Source organism: Sceloporus occidentalis, unplaced genomic scaffold (genome assembly GCF_023333645.1).
Source record: "Sceloporus occidentalis isolate IW3139 unplaced genomic scaffold, rSceOcc1.0.p SCAF_7, whole genome shotgun sequence".
Taxonomy (NCBI): Eukaryota; Metazoa; Chordata; class Lepidosauria; order Squamata; family Phrynosomatidae; genus Sceloporus; species Sceloporus occidentalis.
In genome coordinates, this window is record NW_028316987.1 from 13,926,205 (window position 1) to 13,945,028 (window position 18,824).

The 18,824-nt window shown below is 42.4% G+C and overlaps 1 protein-coding gene across 1 annotated transcript in view; it reads right to left on the reverse strand.

Annotated features, from left to right (window-relative positions):
• Positions 1-2,272: 2,272 nt before the first annotated feature.
• LOC149309227 (integrin beta-3-like) overlaps positions 2,273-18,824 on the reverse strand; it is a 65,375-nt gene continuing 48,823 nt past the window's right edge. The window contains exons 13-15 of the mRNA XM_089532004.1: positions 16,626-16,745; positions 6,758-6,924; positions 2,273-4,888 (exon numbers count right to left, since the gene is read on the reverse strand). Coding sequence (XP_089388130.1) covers positions 4,820-4,888; positions 6,758-6,924; positions 16,626-16,745 — 356 coding nt within the window. The 3' untranslated portion in view covers positions 2,273-4,819. The remainder of the gene's footprint in view (positions 4,889-6,757; positions 6,925-16,625; positions 16,746-18,824) is intronic.

Here is an 18,824-nt window from a genome sequence, read left to right on the forward strand (position 1 = left end):
TACCATAGCATAGTAAGATGTCACCAAGGCTATTGATTCAGGGAATATAAATTGACTCATGACTTAGCCCTCCATCTGCATGGCAAATACCACATACGTACCATATGTACATGGATCTGGTTCTGGTTCTAGATACACAAACACATGTTCCAGTAGCAATATAAGAAGGTCACATACACGCAGACACAGACATGCATGCACACATTAATTAGGAAATTACCCAGCATTTCTCAGGCTGATGATTCAGAAATCTGAACTGTTTGTTCCAGAGATAACCAAAACAGTTGATGGATTGGGTTGAAAATCTTACTATGGTTTTTGGTTTGGTGTTACGAGATAATATATCTAGTTTGTTATCTATTAGATAATACAACTGTCACATAACATATCAAGTTTGCTGGCCCTGTGATTAAGCTTGATAATTGGTTTAACATAGCAAACAGAGAGCATTTAAATTATATTAAATATGTGATGTGCTTTGGATGCAGAAACATGCTATGCAAAATACATAGTGCGTATTTCGATGAAATCCCACAAAATGCCCTTAGATGTCACTATTTCTCTAACTCTAGTTTCAGATGCTCTTAGTGAAGGAATCCAGTTACAAAATTAAAGGTTCTTCTAGACTCTGGAGGGAGGGTTTTAAAGGTGTCACTTTTTCACTTCAGAACACAGAACACCACACAGAACAAACTGTGGGAGACACGTGGAGAACAAGGCTTTTGTAGCCATTAATAGTTGTGCAGGGTTTGGGTTGATGCAACTTCTCATGGTCCTGGAACGGATGAAATTCCCCCATTTATCTGTTCTATTTCATTGCATAATTCCATATTCTAGTATGATTATCCATTTTTCCACATTCTTTATTTTATAGATCACTCTCATACCTTCCAATTCATTTTTTTTAACTTTCATCTTTCCTTTATATGGGTTGGTCCTGTACAGATTTACTTGGGAATAGTGGTTTGAGTGTTAGACTATAACTCTGGAGACCTGGGTTCAGTTCTCAGCTCAGCCATGAAAACCTATTGGGTGATCTTGGGCAAGTCATGTACTCTTAGCCTTAAGGGAAAGCAATGGCAAACCTCCTCTGAACAAATCTTTCCAAGGAAAACCCATGCTGGGGTTGCTTTAGATTTGCCATAAGCTGGAAACGATTTGGAGGCATGCAGCACCAACAAAAGGTCCATTGAACTTAATAGGACATATGTCTGATTAGACATGTAGATGCAATCAGAAGCAGGGGTGGCCATTATGTTTCCTTCAAGATGTTGGTCTGCAGGTCCCATCACTCCTCACCATTGGTTTTGCTATGGCTTATTGATAGCAATGAGACTAGTCACTGACCTTTTTGGTACCTTTCACAATTCTAGAACGTATGGATTAAGTTTCAGCGTTTTATTCCTTATTTGTATCTAGCTTTGTCAGTCTAAGAACCTTCTCAGTCCCTCTCTGTATCCACACTCTTTATTTCCTCCTCCTTCCACCATTCTTCACAAACAAATTAATAAGGCTGCTATACCCCGGTTCTGAGAGCCAGTGTGGTGTAGTAGTTTGAGCATTGGACTACGACTCTGGAAATCAGGGGTTCAATTCCCAATTTGGCCATGAAATCCACTGGGTGACTTTGGGCAAGTCACACTCTCTTAGCCTCAGGGGAAGGCAATGGCAAATCTTCTCTGAACAAATCTTGCCAAGAAAACCAAGTGATGGGCTTGACTTAGGTTGGAAATGACTTAAAGGCACACAACAACAAACTCTGGTTCTAGTGCAGAACATGCCAGACATCGTCTGAAGGGGATGATGCCAGAACAGGGAGGCAATGAGCCTCTGAGCCCATGCAGAGAGTCCAAGAGGCCTCTTTTCCTGCTCCTTCACTTTTTTTACTTTAGAAATCTTAACAACAAAACCTTAGAGAACCCTCACCCATTTCCCCACTTTTAAGAAAACCCCAGCCATCTTTTTTTTCTTTCTGCCTCAGGAACCTTAGCAGAAATGCCTCAGACAGCCTTTTTCTGTTTTCCAGCCCTTATACAAATCTTGCCCTATCAATTATGGCAGACCCCTTCCTTTTGGAAGCCCATCCCCTCTGAAAGTTTGTCCTGAAGTTGGGCACTGGAATTTGGACAACCACCAAAAGCTATCAAATTTTTGAGGCATCTAGCACAATCCCATTGAGTTATGGCTGCCAACGACATCTTCTATTATTAAAGACTGGTGTTGGTATTTTAAAAAGCCACAGGCTAAAACCAAAACAATGGTGAATGAATAAAAGAGACAAACCAAGCAAATTAGTGGACTGAGAAAATTTATTTCATTTGCATGGGCCACAGGTATGTCTTCAAGACAACACTGCCACCACAGAATTGTGTTTTACCAGTTCTACATGACAATCCTGCCCCATCTCTTCTAAATACTTTCCTGGCTTCAGGAGAAAGTAGCCTTATTTCCTGCCATCTCTCCTTGTACAAATCCAAACTCATGCCTGCTGGCAAGGAGGGCAAACAGAATTGTAGATGTGGAGAAGGCTGAGCAATCCCAGGGGAAACAAGCTCTGTACTAATGAGAAAAGTATCTAAATCGGTACCATATGAACTGTTATCTTAAGACAACTAGAAAAGAAACCCAGCTTCTTCTAACAGTACACCTCTGTACCACAGAATAGAGTTATAACTGTAATGCTGAGTCTTTATTTTCTTAATATCAAGGAAGGACCTGAGTACACAATAGTTTGGCTTGATGTGGGGAGTGCATTCTCTATGTGCAAGGGATGAATAAGGGTAATCGAAATGGTGGTGTGAGTGGTAGACTGGAAATCAGAGGAGAGGGTTGCTAATGCTGTTCCTTTTCCCATTTCTAGACATTACTGTGGGTCTCTAGAGGTCAAGCAGCCACAAGAGGCCTTACTGTGAAAACTGCCAACTCTGAAAAGGACTAATTGTGCCAGACCAGTTTGCAGTCAAAGGAGGAGGGCGCAGTGTTTCCACCCGTATTATATACATTTTGGGTAACCAAAAAAAGGCCCAATAAAGGAGAGGTTCATTAGTCATGTTGTTTCAACATGTCCACACCCCCTTTCAAGACACCTGAGGACAATTTTTGAGGGAACATTTCAGTCATTCAAGACAGTGATGTGCTTCATCTCCTTATGCTGAATTTTTGATTCCCTGAGTCAAACCTGAGAAGAAACAAGGGAGCCTCTGAGGACAGGGGACACTAATAACTCAGAGAGACACATATCACAACTTAACAAGGAGAGTTTTGCTTTACTTATCCTGAGTCAATGCTCTCAGACCATCTCAACCACAACTGTCCATTCTGACTGAAGAGAGAAAGACAGAGTTAGGCTCTTAAGTTTCCACCCTTGATATTATTTCAACCCAGAGTGCTCTGGATAACATTTGAAACTGTTTGCATGGAAACCATTTATGTTCTACCATCATCTATTGGTCCTTCCGCAAATCCTCAGCATGATTAAGTGGGTATATGGTGGAAGAATGAGAGGAGACAAAATCTCATATGCTGTATGATGCATTTCAGCCTTGTCACCAATCTTCAGGAGCTATTCAATCCTCAGAAATTTCTGGAGTTCCACTCTGTACTCTCTGTACAGAAGAAAGGACATGTGAGACTTTGTCTCCTTATATTCCTTCACTGTGAATATGTTCTTCCAAACACATTTTTTTTGGTATTGTTCATAAGCAGGTATATAGCTATGCATGTTTTGTAAAGATTTTAGGTTGAGCCAAGGCCAAGGCTCAGCATTATTAAGTCATAATGGAAAAAGAAGTACCTTCAAGAATTTTCTTCTCCCAACTTTGCCATTAAAAAAGACACAAATAATTAGCATCACAAGGTATTCCAAAAAGCTTGTGAGTGCACATAACCACAATGCCTTCTTTTTTTCTTTCTAAAACTTAAATACCAAGCACCTATGATCTCGTACTGTAGGAATAAGGACAACAAGAGAGAGATTTTCAAAATAAGATGCAATATTTTGTCCTTGTCCAAGAAAATGAGATCAGCTTGTGATGGTCATGAAAGTATATTTTTTCTAAAACCAGAAGTCAATATTTTTTCTTCCTAAGCCCATTTTGAAATACAATACTTATGTGGTTACAATGATAATCAGTAACACATATGAGACTAGAGCTTGCTAGTCCTAACAACACCCATGTGTCTTCTTTTCCCAAAACTTTCCCACCTCTAATAAGAATCACATATCCCCCATGGTTCCTTGCAACAGGAATGTTGCCCAACAATGCTCAGGCTGCAATTAAAGCTTTCTTATATCTACTTTAGCCACAGATGTGCAAGTCTGGATGGCAGCAGAAAGAGATAGATGTCTCCGGCTGAGCCAATTCAAGCAATCTTGACAGAAGAGTTTGGGGGTCTGTAATGTGCTCCAATAATTTCTAACTGGGTGATTTTGTTCCTAACCCCCTCACTTTCCAAATTCATCATAATAAAAACCTTCTGCATTAGATTATATACTTCAACACTCCTGCCCTCTAATTTTATTCAAGGAAAATGTCCCGTAACTGCCCACTCCAGGATTTGTACAGTGCTGATCCTAATGAAGATCAAGTTCTGCTTTCTCCTTCAGTGTATGGGTTCGGTCCACAGTTCTGAGGTAAAAAGAATAATTGGAAGAATCACAGTGCAAAGATCCTCAAGTGACAGCAGAACAATGAAGAGCAAAAGCTCTTGAACAACTTGAGCAAAAGCTGTTCAAATATCACACACACAAAACACACTTGCCAACACAACACAGACTGTTCTGTAAACATGAGTAGGGAAACCCCAGTACTCTCTCCCTTCATGAATTTCCACGGTACGTGATGTTGGTGAATGTGGAGGTGGCTCCCTTGTACAATGGGTTGTTTGCCTGAAAGATGAAAAAGGGAGAGAAAGAAGTGAGAAAAAAATCATGTTCTGCATCTGGTAATTAATAGGTCCCTGTCAATGTTTGTGTCTTCAGTAGTAGGCAACTATCACTTGGCTCCCCAGAGGACCTTGGAGGGCCACACAGACACACTTCTACTGGCTTTCACTTCACTGTATGTTCCTCAATGTGCTCCTATACTCCCTAGAGAGCAGTGGGGAACATTCAGGGGAAACCTTTTTTCAGGGGGGAAATAGGCATTGGGAGTCCATATGGGCCTCAAAAATGACCTTGAGTGCTGCATACATTCTAGGGTCACCCTTTCCTCAGGCCTGGTCTATACTAGATTACGACTGATTTAGCATCTAAGGTTGCCAGGAGAAATAAGGGACAGGACTCCTATCACTTTAATAGTGTGTAGAAGAGGGAATTTCAACAGGTGTTACTTGTGTGACAACCAACACTGCAGAAATTTCTTTTACACAACCTTTAAATAGGTGTCTTGTCCCTTATTGCACCTGGTAACACTCGCCCTCAGCTCAGTGAACACTTGGTAGGAATAACCCTAGGTTATTCATCTAACTAGAGATCAATAAGACAATCCCATTAACCATTTTAAAAGCACAATTTATCCAACTTGTGGCCTGTGAGACTATTAGCATGAACAGGCCCATATCTTTTGGTTCTCCTTATTGGGTAGAAACTGCAAGTAGCATATGCCCCCTCTTCTCCTTTTAAAATTTTATGCAAATATACACAGCTCTAAATAGGAATCTGAAACATGGTACATGGGGAACCTAAGTCAATGATAGAAACTTGTACATTAAAAAAGAAATGTCATTCATCCATGCCTGCAGAATGGCTCTCCTTTTCCCCATGCAGCTGATGCCCAGTAAAGTAGGATTTGGGGGGGGGGGGGTATAAACATAGCACTAGTGTCAAAACCATGACTAAGTAGCAATTATGAATATAAAACAGTTACAAGTGAGTAAATCTAAGTAACTATTTCATATTCATGACCACAACTTAGTCATTTAAAACTTAAAGTAGTTGACACAGTGTTCTAGGCTATATGAGGAAAAATGCACACCGAAACACACAACATTCCAGGTCAAAACCCCAGTGACACAAAATATTGCTACAGTATACAAAACAAGAATAGGAATAATAATATGTGGGATTTGGAGAAAAAGAATGAAATAGAGTCTAAGGCTGCATAATTGATACAGTTTGACACCACTTTAACTGCCATGGTTCAATGCTATGGAATTCTGATAACTGCAGTTTTGTGAGATATTTAGCCTTTTCAGTCAGTTGTGGTGCCTTGTGGTGCCATAACAAACTACAAAACCCAGAATTTCATAGCACTAAACCATGCCAGAAAAGCAGTGTCAACTTGCATTTGTAATGTGGATGCAGCCGAAGAGAATTTGACATCTTTACTCCTTACAGGCAGGATTCTCTTCTTAAAGTAGAAGTTGTATCAGGCCCATATTACCCGATAGTGCATTTCCCCAGTAAAATGTTGTTGAAAACATAATCAGCACATTATTATTTTTCACAATTTTCACAAACATAATTAGCACATTATTATTTCTTCTTTCTTTCTCTAAGAACTGTAGGCACTTAAGCCAAGGAAGGAGAAAGAAATGCTCATGCAATTATGTCCAGCCCTGGGTTTTTCAGTATGTTGTGAAGAAAAATGACATGGTGTTGGTGATATCCATATACTTCTACACCTAGTTTCAGGTGAATGCTGGTATAAAACTGATTAAATTTGTCATGTGAATGACACACAGTACTTATTAAGTACATGAGTGCATGGAAAGTCATCTGTTCTTGGACCCATCACATCAATCTGATGTTTCTCACCGTGTCCCATCTAGCTCTGGCTCGCTCTTCTTCAAACTTGGCAAACTCCCGCCTGTCATGGATGGTGATAAGCAGTTTCCAGATGAGAAGTGCAGCCAAGCCAATAAGCAAGATGGCTCCAGTCACCGAAAGAAGAACTACCAGGACATCAGGGCCTTTGGGACAATCTATAAGAGAAATATTCTCATATAAAGCTGTGAAGCATTTTCCTCACAGCTCTGTCCCCTGATGTTCCTTGCTTTGGTACATTCAATCACACGTATACACAATCCAGCTCCCATGCCAGAGGACATCTAAATTAATATCAATGAGCAATAATTGTTGTCTGAAACAGGAGTGTCCTGGATAGCTAGTTTGTACACACCCTCTTGGGACACTTGTATGCAGCTCACAGCCTCCAACATTTCACAAACAAAAACCAGAACACATGTGGCCATGTAACATTAGAGTGTGGTCAAGATGGCAAAAATTCTTTATGAGGAAGGAGACACAAGCTAGGAGAGGCTGTAGCAGTCTGTCTTGGCCTAAGCCTATTAAGAAAGATCTATTTCAATTTGGCTTCAGACCTGGCTATGGGACAGAGACAGCTTTGGTCATTTTGGTGAATGACCTATACAGGGAACTGGACAGGGGGAATGGGTCCCTGTTGGTCCTGCTTGATCTTTCATGGGCTTTCGATACCATCCAGAGTTTTGGAGAGTGATGTCACCAGTATGAGGATGACACCCAACTCTATCTCTCCTTTCTGACTCTGGGTTGAACCATTGTCTGCTGTCAGTGATTGACTGGATGAGGGCAAATAAATAGAAATTTAATCCAGACAAGACAGATGTGATCCTGGTCAGTCATAAGGCACATTAGGGAACAGTGACATTGCCTACACTCCCCCTTAAATGGCAGGCTTGCAGTTTTGGTGTTCTCCTGGATTCAATTCTGAGCCTGGATGCCCAGGTCTCAGCAGTGGCCAGGAGTGTATTTGCACTAGTGTGCTGGCTGTGCTTGTTCCTTGAGATGTCAGATCGGGCTATGGTGACACATGCCTTGATCACATCCTGTTTGGGCTACTGCAATGCACTCTACATGGAGCTGCCTTTGGAAACTGTTTGGAAATTTCAGCAGGTTCAAAATGCTGCACCTAGAATGCTGACTGGGGTCAGTTATAGGAGCACATATTTCCCTTGTTGAAGCAGCCTCACTGGCTACCAGTTTGTTTCTGGGCACAATTCAAACTGCTGGTCATGACCTATAAAGCCCTATATGGCTTAGGTCCAGACCATTTGAGAGACTGCATCTCACCATACAAATCTGCCAGAGTCGTAAGATCTTCAGAAGAAGGCTTTCTCTCAGTCTCACCACCATCACAGGCTTGCTTGGTAAGGACACGAGAGAGAGCCTTCTTGGTGGCTGCTCCCACCCGCTGGAACATTCTTCCATGAGAGGCTAGGCTAGCCCCTTTCCTGCTTTCTGTCAGCAAGCAAAAATGTTTTTTATCAGGCAGGTTTTTAATACATAATCATGTGATGGCTTTTATATGGTGCATTTGTTATATGGGTGTTTGTGTTGTAGTTATGTTTGTTTTTTGTTTTTAATGTATGTAATGATATACTGTTTTTATTTGATGTTTTTAATTGTGTGTTTTTTAAATTGTTGTAGTAAAGTTTTTTAAAAATGTGTTTAGTTGTGAGCCCTTGGGTCCCTTTCTGGGAAAAAGGCAGCATAAATTCTGCCCCTCTTCTGCTCTCCTGGCTGCTAAGTTAACTGAGTGCAAACTACTTTTGCACTATGAACTCAGTCTGCACCAACTGAAGTAAGATGAAGAGAAAGGGAGAAAGTGTGAGGAGAAGAGAGAAACTTGGATGTTTTAAAAGCAGCCTGAAAAAGTAGGACAGTCCCTGCCAAATTAGGACCACTGGAGGGTATGTCAGTTTCTGACCCATGGATGTCTCAATGGTGTGAATAAATCTGGGGAGAGATCTGATCCTATCTTGCAACAGGAGTACGTGGCCTTTGTGCTCTGCATACTGCTCTGGTTGACATATGCATGCCAAATGTTGCTTCACGATTGCAACAGCAAGACCTGTATGTGTGAATCAGCCATCCTGGAACTTAAAAATTGCCACACCTTTCATCAGAATCAGTTCATACATTCCCAGTTGCTAGTCATCAATAGTTGCATGTGTATGAGTTGCCCAGCTCTCAGACATTGTCCAGAAGCTGCTCCCCCACATCCATTTGTCGCAGGCCAAACCTAACTGAAAAGAAATATTTTGGGAGAGCTCTGCTGTGTCACCTTCAAGAAAATCTGTTTATGGACTAAAGTTATATTAATGTATATGCCTAGCCCACACCCACATCCTATGCATTTCTCCCCCTTTTTCTTTCTTCTTTTTGTTTTCTTTCCCCGTGTGATCATACTTTTAAAAATCTAATAAATGTATGTATAATAAACAGTCTGGGAGAGCTTTGCTATAGTCTTGACTTCCTATTTGAGGAAGTGAACTATATCCTTGGTCTGACCTCTGAAAACACTGCTGGTAAAGTGTGATATTACAGAAGTTGTAACAATTGTTTGTGTTTCTGTATGCTACCATCAGACAGTACATATGACTAAGAGGGTATATGAAGAAAGAGTGACAAGTGTAGAACGTGAGGCCCAATGAATCTGCTTATGGGTGGAGATTAGTTGAAAGAGTGAGTGAGAGGTGCTGTTGGAGAGATGAGAAAGGAGTTGAGAGAATCAAACAGGATTATATTTAAAATGAAAACAAAGGAGAGGGGCTGGATTCTGAAGGGAGGGAGGGGGATAGAGGCCATGAAGAAAAAATGTGTTTTTGTTAGGTTACTTGGCTAGTAGCATATCAATATAAAATGGAGGTGGGCAACTATGCCAGAGCAGGGGGCATTATTTTTCATCCCATTCCCAGAACTGCTGCACCACCACACCAAAGCCAGAAGTGACATATCACTGCTTTGGGTTTCATTCTTGGCTGCTTTTCTAACCATCTTTCATGGGAACTGGGAAGCAAATTTGCAGTTTTTTAAAACCAATTTTAGCATGCTTTTGACCATTTTTGTGCCAAAAAAATGGAATGGATTTTTAAAATTAAAATGATTGAAGTTTAGAGGTTTGCAGAGGTACGCTAAAGGACAACAAGGCCTCTTTCTCCAAGATATCCAAGAAAACTACAAGCATTTATGTGATGGAGAAGAATGAAATAATGTCAAGAATATAGCTTAAATTGTATTTAATAAGATTATATTTAGTATTTAGCATACCTGTAACTACTGCCTGGTCATTATACCCCATGTGGGAGTTTAAGGCTTATAGACTTTTGCAGTAACGTAAGTGAATCCCATCAAGATTTTCTCTTCCTCCATATTCAGACTAGTTCTTATCTTATACTGATATTCTCCCTGATTCAGGTTTAGTGCAAGAACACCATATCAACCACGACAGAAGCCTCCATCCAGAAGCAGCCCAGTACAAGCATTTAAGGGACAGAATCAGGTTCAAGAAAACTCTCCTGACAGCCAGATCAGCATAGAAACTGTGTAGACTGCCCAGGATGACAGTGGAACCTCCTTCAGGAGATCTTTAAGGCACAGTTGGGCAATGGATTCTTAACAATGACGCAAGCAGTGAATAGTACGAGTGAATAATATGTCTCGACAGCTTCATGCTGATGATTTCATGAATCTGTTACTTTCCAAAACAATATCACCCAGAAAGCTTATGGAGTAGCCAAACATCTACTGCCCCCAAGCACACTGTTGTGTACATGCCTTTCTGTTCCTGGATGGGGTGTTTAACAATCCCAGGTTATTATGGGAAGAGTCACAGGTTTTGTGGTTTCCCGCCAAGCATTAGCTAGTCTCATATTCCCCACTGAGGTCTGGTCAAATCTATCCAAGTGTTAATTAGATGTCAACCTCCTACATGCAGTCTGAGTCACCAACCAAATTTATATCCCCTGTGGCTATGGGTATGTCTCTCTTCCCAAGCATTGTGCAACTAACTGTTGGTTTTAGCATCCTCTGTGAGGGCCAGGGTGGCCTCTAGGACCTATACCCACATGTCTCATCATGCTTCCAAGAAGGAGGAAGTAGTTCTTGAATTGCTAAAGGCTATTGTAGAGTTCATGCCTTCACTCCCTTTTGCTCTGCTATCAACAAGCAGAGACAGGGCCTACATCTGGTAGCCTAACAGACTTATTCAGCAGTCTGATGAAGAATTAGGCATGACTCCAAAGCCTCTGCAGCAACAGATGATGGACAACATTTAATTCTGACATGAAAGGTAGCAAAGTTCAAAAGTGCATGCTCCAATCAAAGTCTCTTATTGGAGCAGGAGGAGTGTGGGTGAGAGACATTTAAAGTTCCCTCACTCACTCATGATCACTCAATGGGGCTGAAGGAGGGGAAGGAGAGCCATCCCATGCAAGTAGATGGAAAGATTGACAGGAAAAGAAGACAGGCTATTGGTTGATAGATGTTGACATGCATGCCAGGAATAAAGAAACAAAGTCGCAGTGGTCATATGACAAAATCACTGAATCATGGAGTTGGAAGAGACCACAAGGGCCATCCAGTCCAACCTCCTGCCATGCAGGAATATACAATCAAAGCAGATGGCCCCTTGCCATGTAGGAATAAACAACCAAAGCAGATGGCCCTGACAGATGACCATCCAGCTTCTGTTTAAGGACCTCCAAAGAAGACTCCACCACACTTTGAGGGAGCTGAACATGTTGGTTCAACTCTGTTGAACATAGTGGTCAGGAACTTTCTCCTAATGTTTAGGTGGAATCTCTTTTCCTAATAGCTTGCATCCATTGTTCTATGTCCTATTCTCTACAGCAGCAGAAAACAAGCTTGCTCCATCCTCAATATCACTCCCCTTCAAATCCTTAAACGGGGCTATCATATCACCTTTCAACTGTCTCTCCCCCAGGCTAAACATACCCAGCTCCATAAGTCTCTCTTCATAAGGTATGCTTTCCAGACCCTTCACCATTTGGGTTGCCCTCCTCTGGACACACTCCAGCTTGTTAATTTCCTTTTTGATTTGTGGTGCCCAGAACTGGACACAGTATTCCAGGTGAGGTCTGACCAAAGCAGAATAGAGTGGCAATATTACTTCCCTTGATCTAGACACTACATGTCTATTGCAGCTTAGAATCATATTGGCCTTTTTAGCTGCAGCATCACACTGTTGACTCATGTTCAATTAGTAGTCTACTAGGACTCCTAGATCCCTTTCACACATAGTCTTGTTAAGCCAGGTGTCCCTCATCCTATATCTATGCATTTCATTTTTTTCTACCTAAGTGCAGTACCTTACATTTCTCCCTGTTGAAATTTATTTTGTTAGATTTGGCCCAGCTTTATAATCTATTAAGGTCATTTTGTATTTTGATCCTCTTCTCAGGAGTATTAGCTATTCCTCCTAATTTAGTGTCATCTGCAAATTTGATAAGCATGTCCTCTGTTCCTTCATCCAAGTCCTTGATAAAGATATTGAATAGCACTGGGCCCAGGACAGAACCCTGTGGCACCACACCGGTCACTTCTCTCCAAGATGAAGAGGAGCCATTGCTGAGTGCTCTTTGGGTTTGGCTGGTTGACCAATTACAAACCCACCTAATACAGCCCTTGTTTTACGCGGGGGATCTGTTCCAGACCCCCCCCCTCGCGTAAAACAAAAAGCACGTATGTTTGAGGCCCATTACAAGTAATGGGGCTCGTGCTTGTGGTGGTGTGTGGTGGCGCACACGCACCATTTTTTCTTCCAGCACATGGCACCGGAAGAAGCGGCACTGCTTTCAGCATATGCTGAAAACAGCATATAATGTGCCCGCGTTTGATGCGGGCGCACTGTACTCTCATTGTCTGGCCCACATTTTACTAGCTTGTTAGCAACATTACAATGGGGGGCCTTGTCAAAGGCCTTATGCTACATCCACAGCATTCCAATGCAGCAATCACATGGACATGAAAGGACACTCATTTTTGTCCCAGTGTCTAGTGAGGGGAATATGTTGTTGTCAATATACTGTTCAGATTATAATAGATGCATACAATGCTAAGAGAAGACAAAGTTGGTAAGGACAATGCACAGAGGAATTGAATTATTATGCAGGTGTGAATGTATTGTTAGATTTCAACCAACTCTCAGAAGCACCATGGTAACATGACAAATGGTAAAGAATTATGTCCAGAGTCAATGTTTCTCTGTCCTCATCCAACAGAAACAAAGTTTGAATGCAGGTTGTTACATCTGCACATATTACTAATTTTTATCTTCACAAGTTTCTTACTTCTCCCTACTTCTGTTGTCTCTCCTCAACCAAATGTATTGTCGCATGCCTTCAAGTCACTTCTGTCATGGCAGCACTAAGGTAAACCTAACATGGAGTTTTCTTGGATTTGTTCAGAGGGAATTTGCCATTGCCATCCTCTGAAGCTGAGAATATGAGACTTGCCCAAGGTCCCCCAGTGGGTTCCCATGATTGAGCAGAGATTTGAACCCTGGTCTTTCAGAGTCCTAGTCCAACACTCAAACCACTACACCACACTGGCTCTCTCCCCTCACCATAGAAATTCAAGTTTTAGAAGCAATTCTGAAGCTCTGGAACTGATGTCTTCCATGACATGTCCTAGGTGCAAATTACACACAGGTTGGCTAGAAATTAAAGCAACCCTGATTATGAAACAAGCACAATAGGGAATAGCTGCTTTCTTGAACTACAGGGTCGAGGAGGAGGGGTTGGTATCTTGCTATCTAACTCCTGCCAGTTTCAAGGCCTATCTTTTCCCCCCAGCTATCATTTCTCTTCCTTTGAGTTTCATCCTATTAGACTCTTTTCTCCTCTACAGCTCTGCGTAGCAGTTATCTATCGCCCTCCTGGCTCTGCCACCCAGTTCCTCTCACATTTTGAATCATGGCTGACATTCTTTCTTTCAGCTTCAGTCCCCACTCTGATCCTAGGTGACTTCAATATCCACGTTGACGATTCCAATAACCCTTCAACATCTCGCTTTAACTCTCTCCTAGCTTCTTTTGGCCTCCAACCACACTCCAACTCTTCAACTCATTCTCTTGGTCACTGTCTTGACCTTGCTGAAAACTGCGCCATTTCTGACTACCTGGCACTTGACTTTCTACTATCTGATCATCATTTAATCTCCTTTGCTCTCACTTATACTCCTCCTCCTCGTCATACTATTCAACGCCATTTTCGTGATCTTCAGTCTGTTGACTCTAGCCATCTTGGTCTAACCCTGGATTCATCTCTCTCTTCCCTAAATCTCGGGGATTCTGCTGATTCAGCAATGTCTTTATTTAACTCCAGCCTTTCCTCAACTCTCGACCATTTTGCCCCTGTCTCTGTCCGCACTTCTTCCTCTAAGACTAGGCCTCAGCCCTGGCTTACCCCCAACATTAAGTTTCTCCGGTCCTGCTCTAGAGTGGCCGAACGTCTTTGGAGAAAGTCCAAAGAGTGGGCTGATTTTATTCATTTCAAATTTGTTCTTTCTTCCTTCTCACGTGCCCTGTCTATGGCAAAACAGAATTATTACAAATCATTGATCTCTGCCAATGAGAGGCGCCCGCAGTGTTTGTTCTCCACCTTCAACTCTTTGCTTAAACCTCCCTCTCCTCCTGTCTCTTCATCATTCTCTCCTAATGACTTTGCTAATTATTTCATCTCAAAGATTACCACTATTCGCTCTGAGATAGTCCCTCCTGATTCTTCTTCTGCTCATAATCTTCTTTCACCCTCGCCTAACAAATTTTCTGTGTTTCCTCCTGCCTCTTTGGATGAACTCTCTACACTTCTGAATTCCTCCAAACCTGCAACCTGTTCTCTTGATCCAATTCCTACTCGTCTTCTAATCTCTATAGCTCCCTCCTTTCTGCCCTCGCTTCTCCATATCTTCAATCTCTCTCTCTCTACAGGCTCCTTCTCATCGGGCTTCAAACATGCTCTCATTTCCCCAATTCTGAAAAAACCTTCTCTTGACCCCTCCTCCTTGTCTAGCTATCGTCCGATTTCTCTTCTCCCCTTTCTTTCTAAGGTTTTGAAATGGGGTGTCTATTCATGCTGTCTTGAGTTTCTTGAAGCCAACTCCATCCTCGATCCCTTTCAGTCTGGTTTCCGCCCAAGGCATTCTACAGACAGCTCTCACTAAGATTTCAAATGACCTTTTACAGGCCAAGGCTAATGGCCTTTACTCTGTTCTCATCCTTCTTGATTTGTCTGCAGCCTTTGACACTGTTGATCACTTTCTCCTAATTGACATACTCTCTGACCTTGGGTTCTCAGACTCTGTTCTCGACTGGTTTAGATCTTACTTGTCTGGCAGATCTTTTGCAGTAGTTGCAGGGGGTCAGAGTTCTTCTCCTGTTCCCTTATCAGTTGGAGTTCCCCAGGGCTCTGTTCTGGGTCCCCTTCTGTTTTCTCTCTACACACTGTCCTTAGGAAAACTCATTAGCTCTTTTGGCTTTTCCTACCACCTGTATGTCGATGACACCCAGCTGTATCTTTCTGCCCCCGACCTTTCTCCAAGGCTTGAACAGCAAGTCTCGTCTTGCCTCACAGCTGTCTCGCAGTGGATGTGCCATCGGCGTTTGAAGCTCAACATGTCCAAGACGGAGCTTCTTGTCTTTCCTCCTAAGCCCACCCTTCAACACTCCTTTTCTGTCTCTATGAACAACATTTCTATTCAACCAGTCCAGCAAGCCTGCAGTGTTGGTTTTATCTTTGACTCTTCTCTGTCGTGTATCCCTCAGATCCAGACCACAGCCAAGGCTTGTAGATTCTTCTTGTACAATATTGCCAAAATCCGACCATATCTCTCCGCCTCTACTGCCAAGATCCTGGTCGATGCCCTAGTGATCTCACGATTTGATTACTGTAATGTCCTCTTCGCTGGGCTTCCTCTTTCTCACCTCCGTCCTTTAATCTCTGTCCAGCATTCAGCTGCACGCATTATCACTTCCACCCACCGCTCTGACCACATCTCTCCTGTGTTGGCATCCCTTCACTGGCTCCCCCTCCCTTTCCGCATTCAGTACAAGCTCCTGCTGTCGACGTTTAAAGCCCTCCATGGACTGGCCCCTCCTTACTTATCAGACCTTCTTTCTCCTCACCTTCCCACCAGGGCCCTCTGTTCTGGTAGTCAAGGTCTGCTGTCCCAGCCCAGGATTTCCTCTGCCCCATCTTGGATTCGCCCCTTTTCACTTGCTGCCCCCCACTCCTGGAACCTTCTTCCCCCACAAGCAAGAGCCATCACTTCTTTAACCAGCTTCAAAACTGAGTTGAAAACCATACTGTTCAGAGTAGCCTTCCCAGGCATTGCATAACTGTCGCTTGCTATTTGGTGTTCTTTTGTTGTCTGTTTATCAAACCATTTCCTGTATTGCTATGTACTGTATATGCATCATCCTACTTGAGAGTATGTATTTTCCCTGGAAAATGATTAATCATCCATTAAGAACCCAAGCCCTCCCTCCAGTCCAGGCCTTGGAGGTAGAGAGGAACTGCTGGACCTCTTACCCCTTCCCTCCACCACTCTCTTCTCCTTCTGTGTCATGTCTTTTTAGATTGTAAGCCAGAGGGCAGGGAACCATCTAACTAAAAAGATTGTATGTACAGCGCTGTGTAAATTTACAGCGCTTCATAAATAAAGGTTAATAATAATAATAATAATAATAATAATAATAATACATCTTTAAAGTTGTAGTTCAAAAAAGCAATTCTTCTCCACTTTGGCAGTGTCTTTCATCCATTACTGGGAATTCATACTCAATCCTCATATATATGATCACCAAAGATTAAGCTTCATATCAGTGGCTTTTAGCTCTCACCTGGTTCCTCAATGACATAGAGGATAGACTTTCCACTGGAGTCTTCATAGTACTGGAAACGTACCACACAATCATATTCATCCTTGTAAGTACAATTCACAGCATTTTCCCCCTTGTCTCCTACAAGAGAGGGCAGAGGGAAGAGCATTTAATCCAGTACTGCGTATCCACCACTGGTCATCCAGACGCCCTTGAGAAACATGCAAGCAACACCTGAAATGTCACAAGCACACAAAAAGCAACTGTCCCAACTTGAGAGCTTGTAAGTAACTTTGAGGTGAGCAGGACCATGCTTGCTTTCAATTTGCAAGCTAGGGTTTTCAGTTCAGCACCACCACCAAGACAAACCTATGGTTTGGGGAAAAGGGCTGCTGTAGTCTACAACCACTCCATCTCTCTCGCTCCCTCTCCAGGATTCTTGACCACTTTATTTTTAGTGTCCATGTGGCTGGTGTTGAGTTTTAGCTGAAGAACAGAGATTTTCTCAAAGTAACTAGCCACCCCATTGCCTCGTAGTCTCCCTGTATGAGTCGATGGAAGTGATTTCATAATTGATGTTGAAGACTCCTAGGAATGTATTCCTGTGGAGCTCCAGTTTTCACGTACAAAGTGCCTTGACATGGTTACTAAAAATTTCATGGCTGCCATGATGGTCTCTTGCACAGACTTCAGTTGTCCAACACACATAGTAAGACATACTCTGGATCTGGTGTTCTCAGTCGGTGAGAAGGACAGGGTTCTAGATACAGAGGGCTTAATTCTAACTCTTTTGTCAGAACATCCTAGTGTAAGCTATCCTTAGGCTTCTAGCCATCCCTTATCTCCATAAGAATGTTGAACCTATAAGGTGGATAATGGGTACTGAACAACTCCAGAAAACATTGAGGAAGTTCTGGCTCATATCGAAAATCTTAGCCTCTCCATAGAATTCAGAGATCACTTTGGCAGCTGACATGATTGTTCCTAAGCAACCAGCATTAACTCAAGACTTCATGATGACTGAAGCAAAATACAAGAAGACACTCCCTCCTAGTCCATGTAGAAAAGCCAAGTGGATGGAGAGTGGACCGGTATTGATTTAGTATTTTCCACTGTACTTGAGACAGACTGCTAATGGAAGGAGGTGCAGCTGGATAGGTCATATGGCATGCCTGACCCTCAATAGAGGAGAATGTCTAGAGGACTCAGGCAAAACAGCTGGGGATTGGCTCTGCTAGCCCCTGAACACCTGCTGCCTTATGCAATTTCCTTAGTATGCCTAATGACAGGCCTGACCTTATAAGCCACCTCTCCTCCTGTGAACAGCTTGGCTACTTCTCTTGCTCTTTGAAAAAATTTGGGGCCAAAGGAGCAGGCTAGATGATGGAGATTATCGTACGCGCCTTATCTTGTCATTTTACTAATGGGATACACACACATTTAACTTCAAAGATGGGTCTTACTGTATTATCCAACGGCTGGATGTATGCAGCCCATATGCAGTCCGTATGCATCCCAGGCTTATCCTGTGGCTTTTCAAGGATGGGAAAACCCCATCCTTAAAAGCTGCAGGATAAGCCCAGGTTGCATACGGGCTGCATACGGGCTGCATACACCCAGCCACAGGAGAATGCAGTAAGACCCAATCTTTGACAGTTAAACATGTGTGTATCCCATTGGGAAAACCATGGGATAAGGCATGTGCAATAATTTCCAATGTTTTAAGACATCTAGTGGTCCCCAGACTGTGCTCTTTAAGGGATTTTGGATTTCCCATCCCATAATCTCAGACTACTGGCCAACATGGCTGAGGTTTCTGGGAGCTGAAGTCCAAAATCTCTTAAAGGGCACATTTTGGGGACCACTGTCTTAAGACATGTAATAAATATAATCAAATTCAAATAACAGCTCATTACTAAGCAAATTCCATGGAGAAAAAGAAAAAACATTATTTTACCTCCACATGTTTGCTAAACTCTTCTAGTACAAATTCCTTCATCTCTGATGAAGCCTAGAAGCTGCAGCAATATCTGTTTGACCTGGGAATGTGTGCAGAGCACTGTCTGGTCCTGTTTTGTGGAATAGTTTTTAGTTTGCATTCTGCTCTCCACGTCTGATGGCATTTAGCAATGGGGACTGAGTGATTCAATTCTATAGATAAGATAATTAATGTCTCCATACAATAAAGGTTGCACATTGAAAGAGGTAGTTGCAAGACCA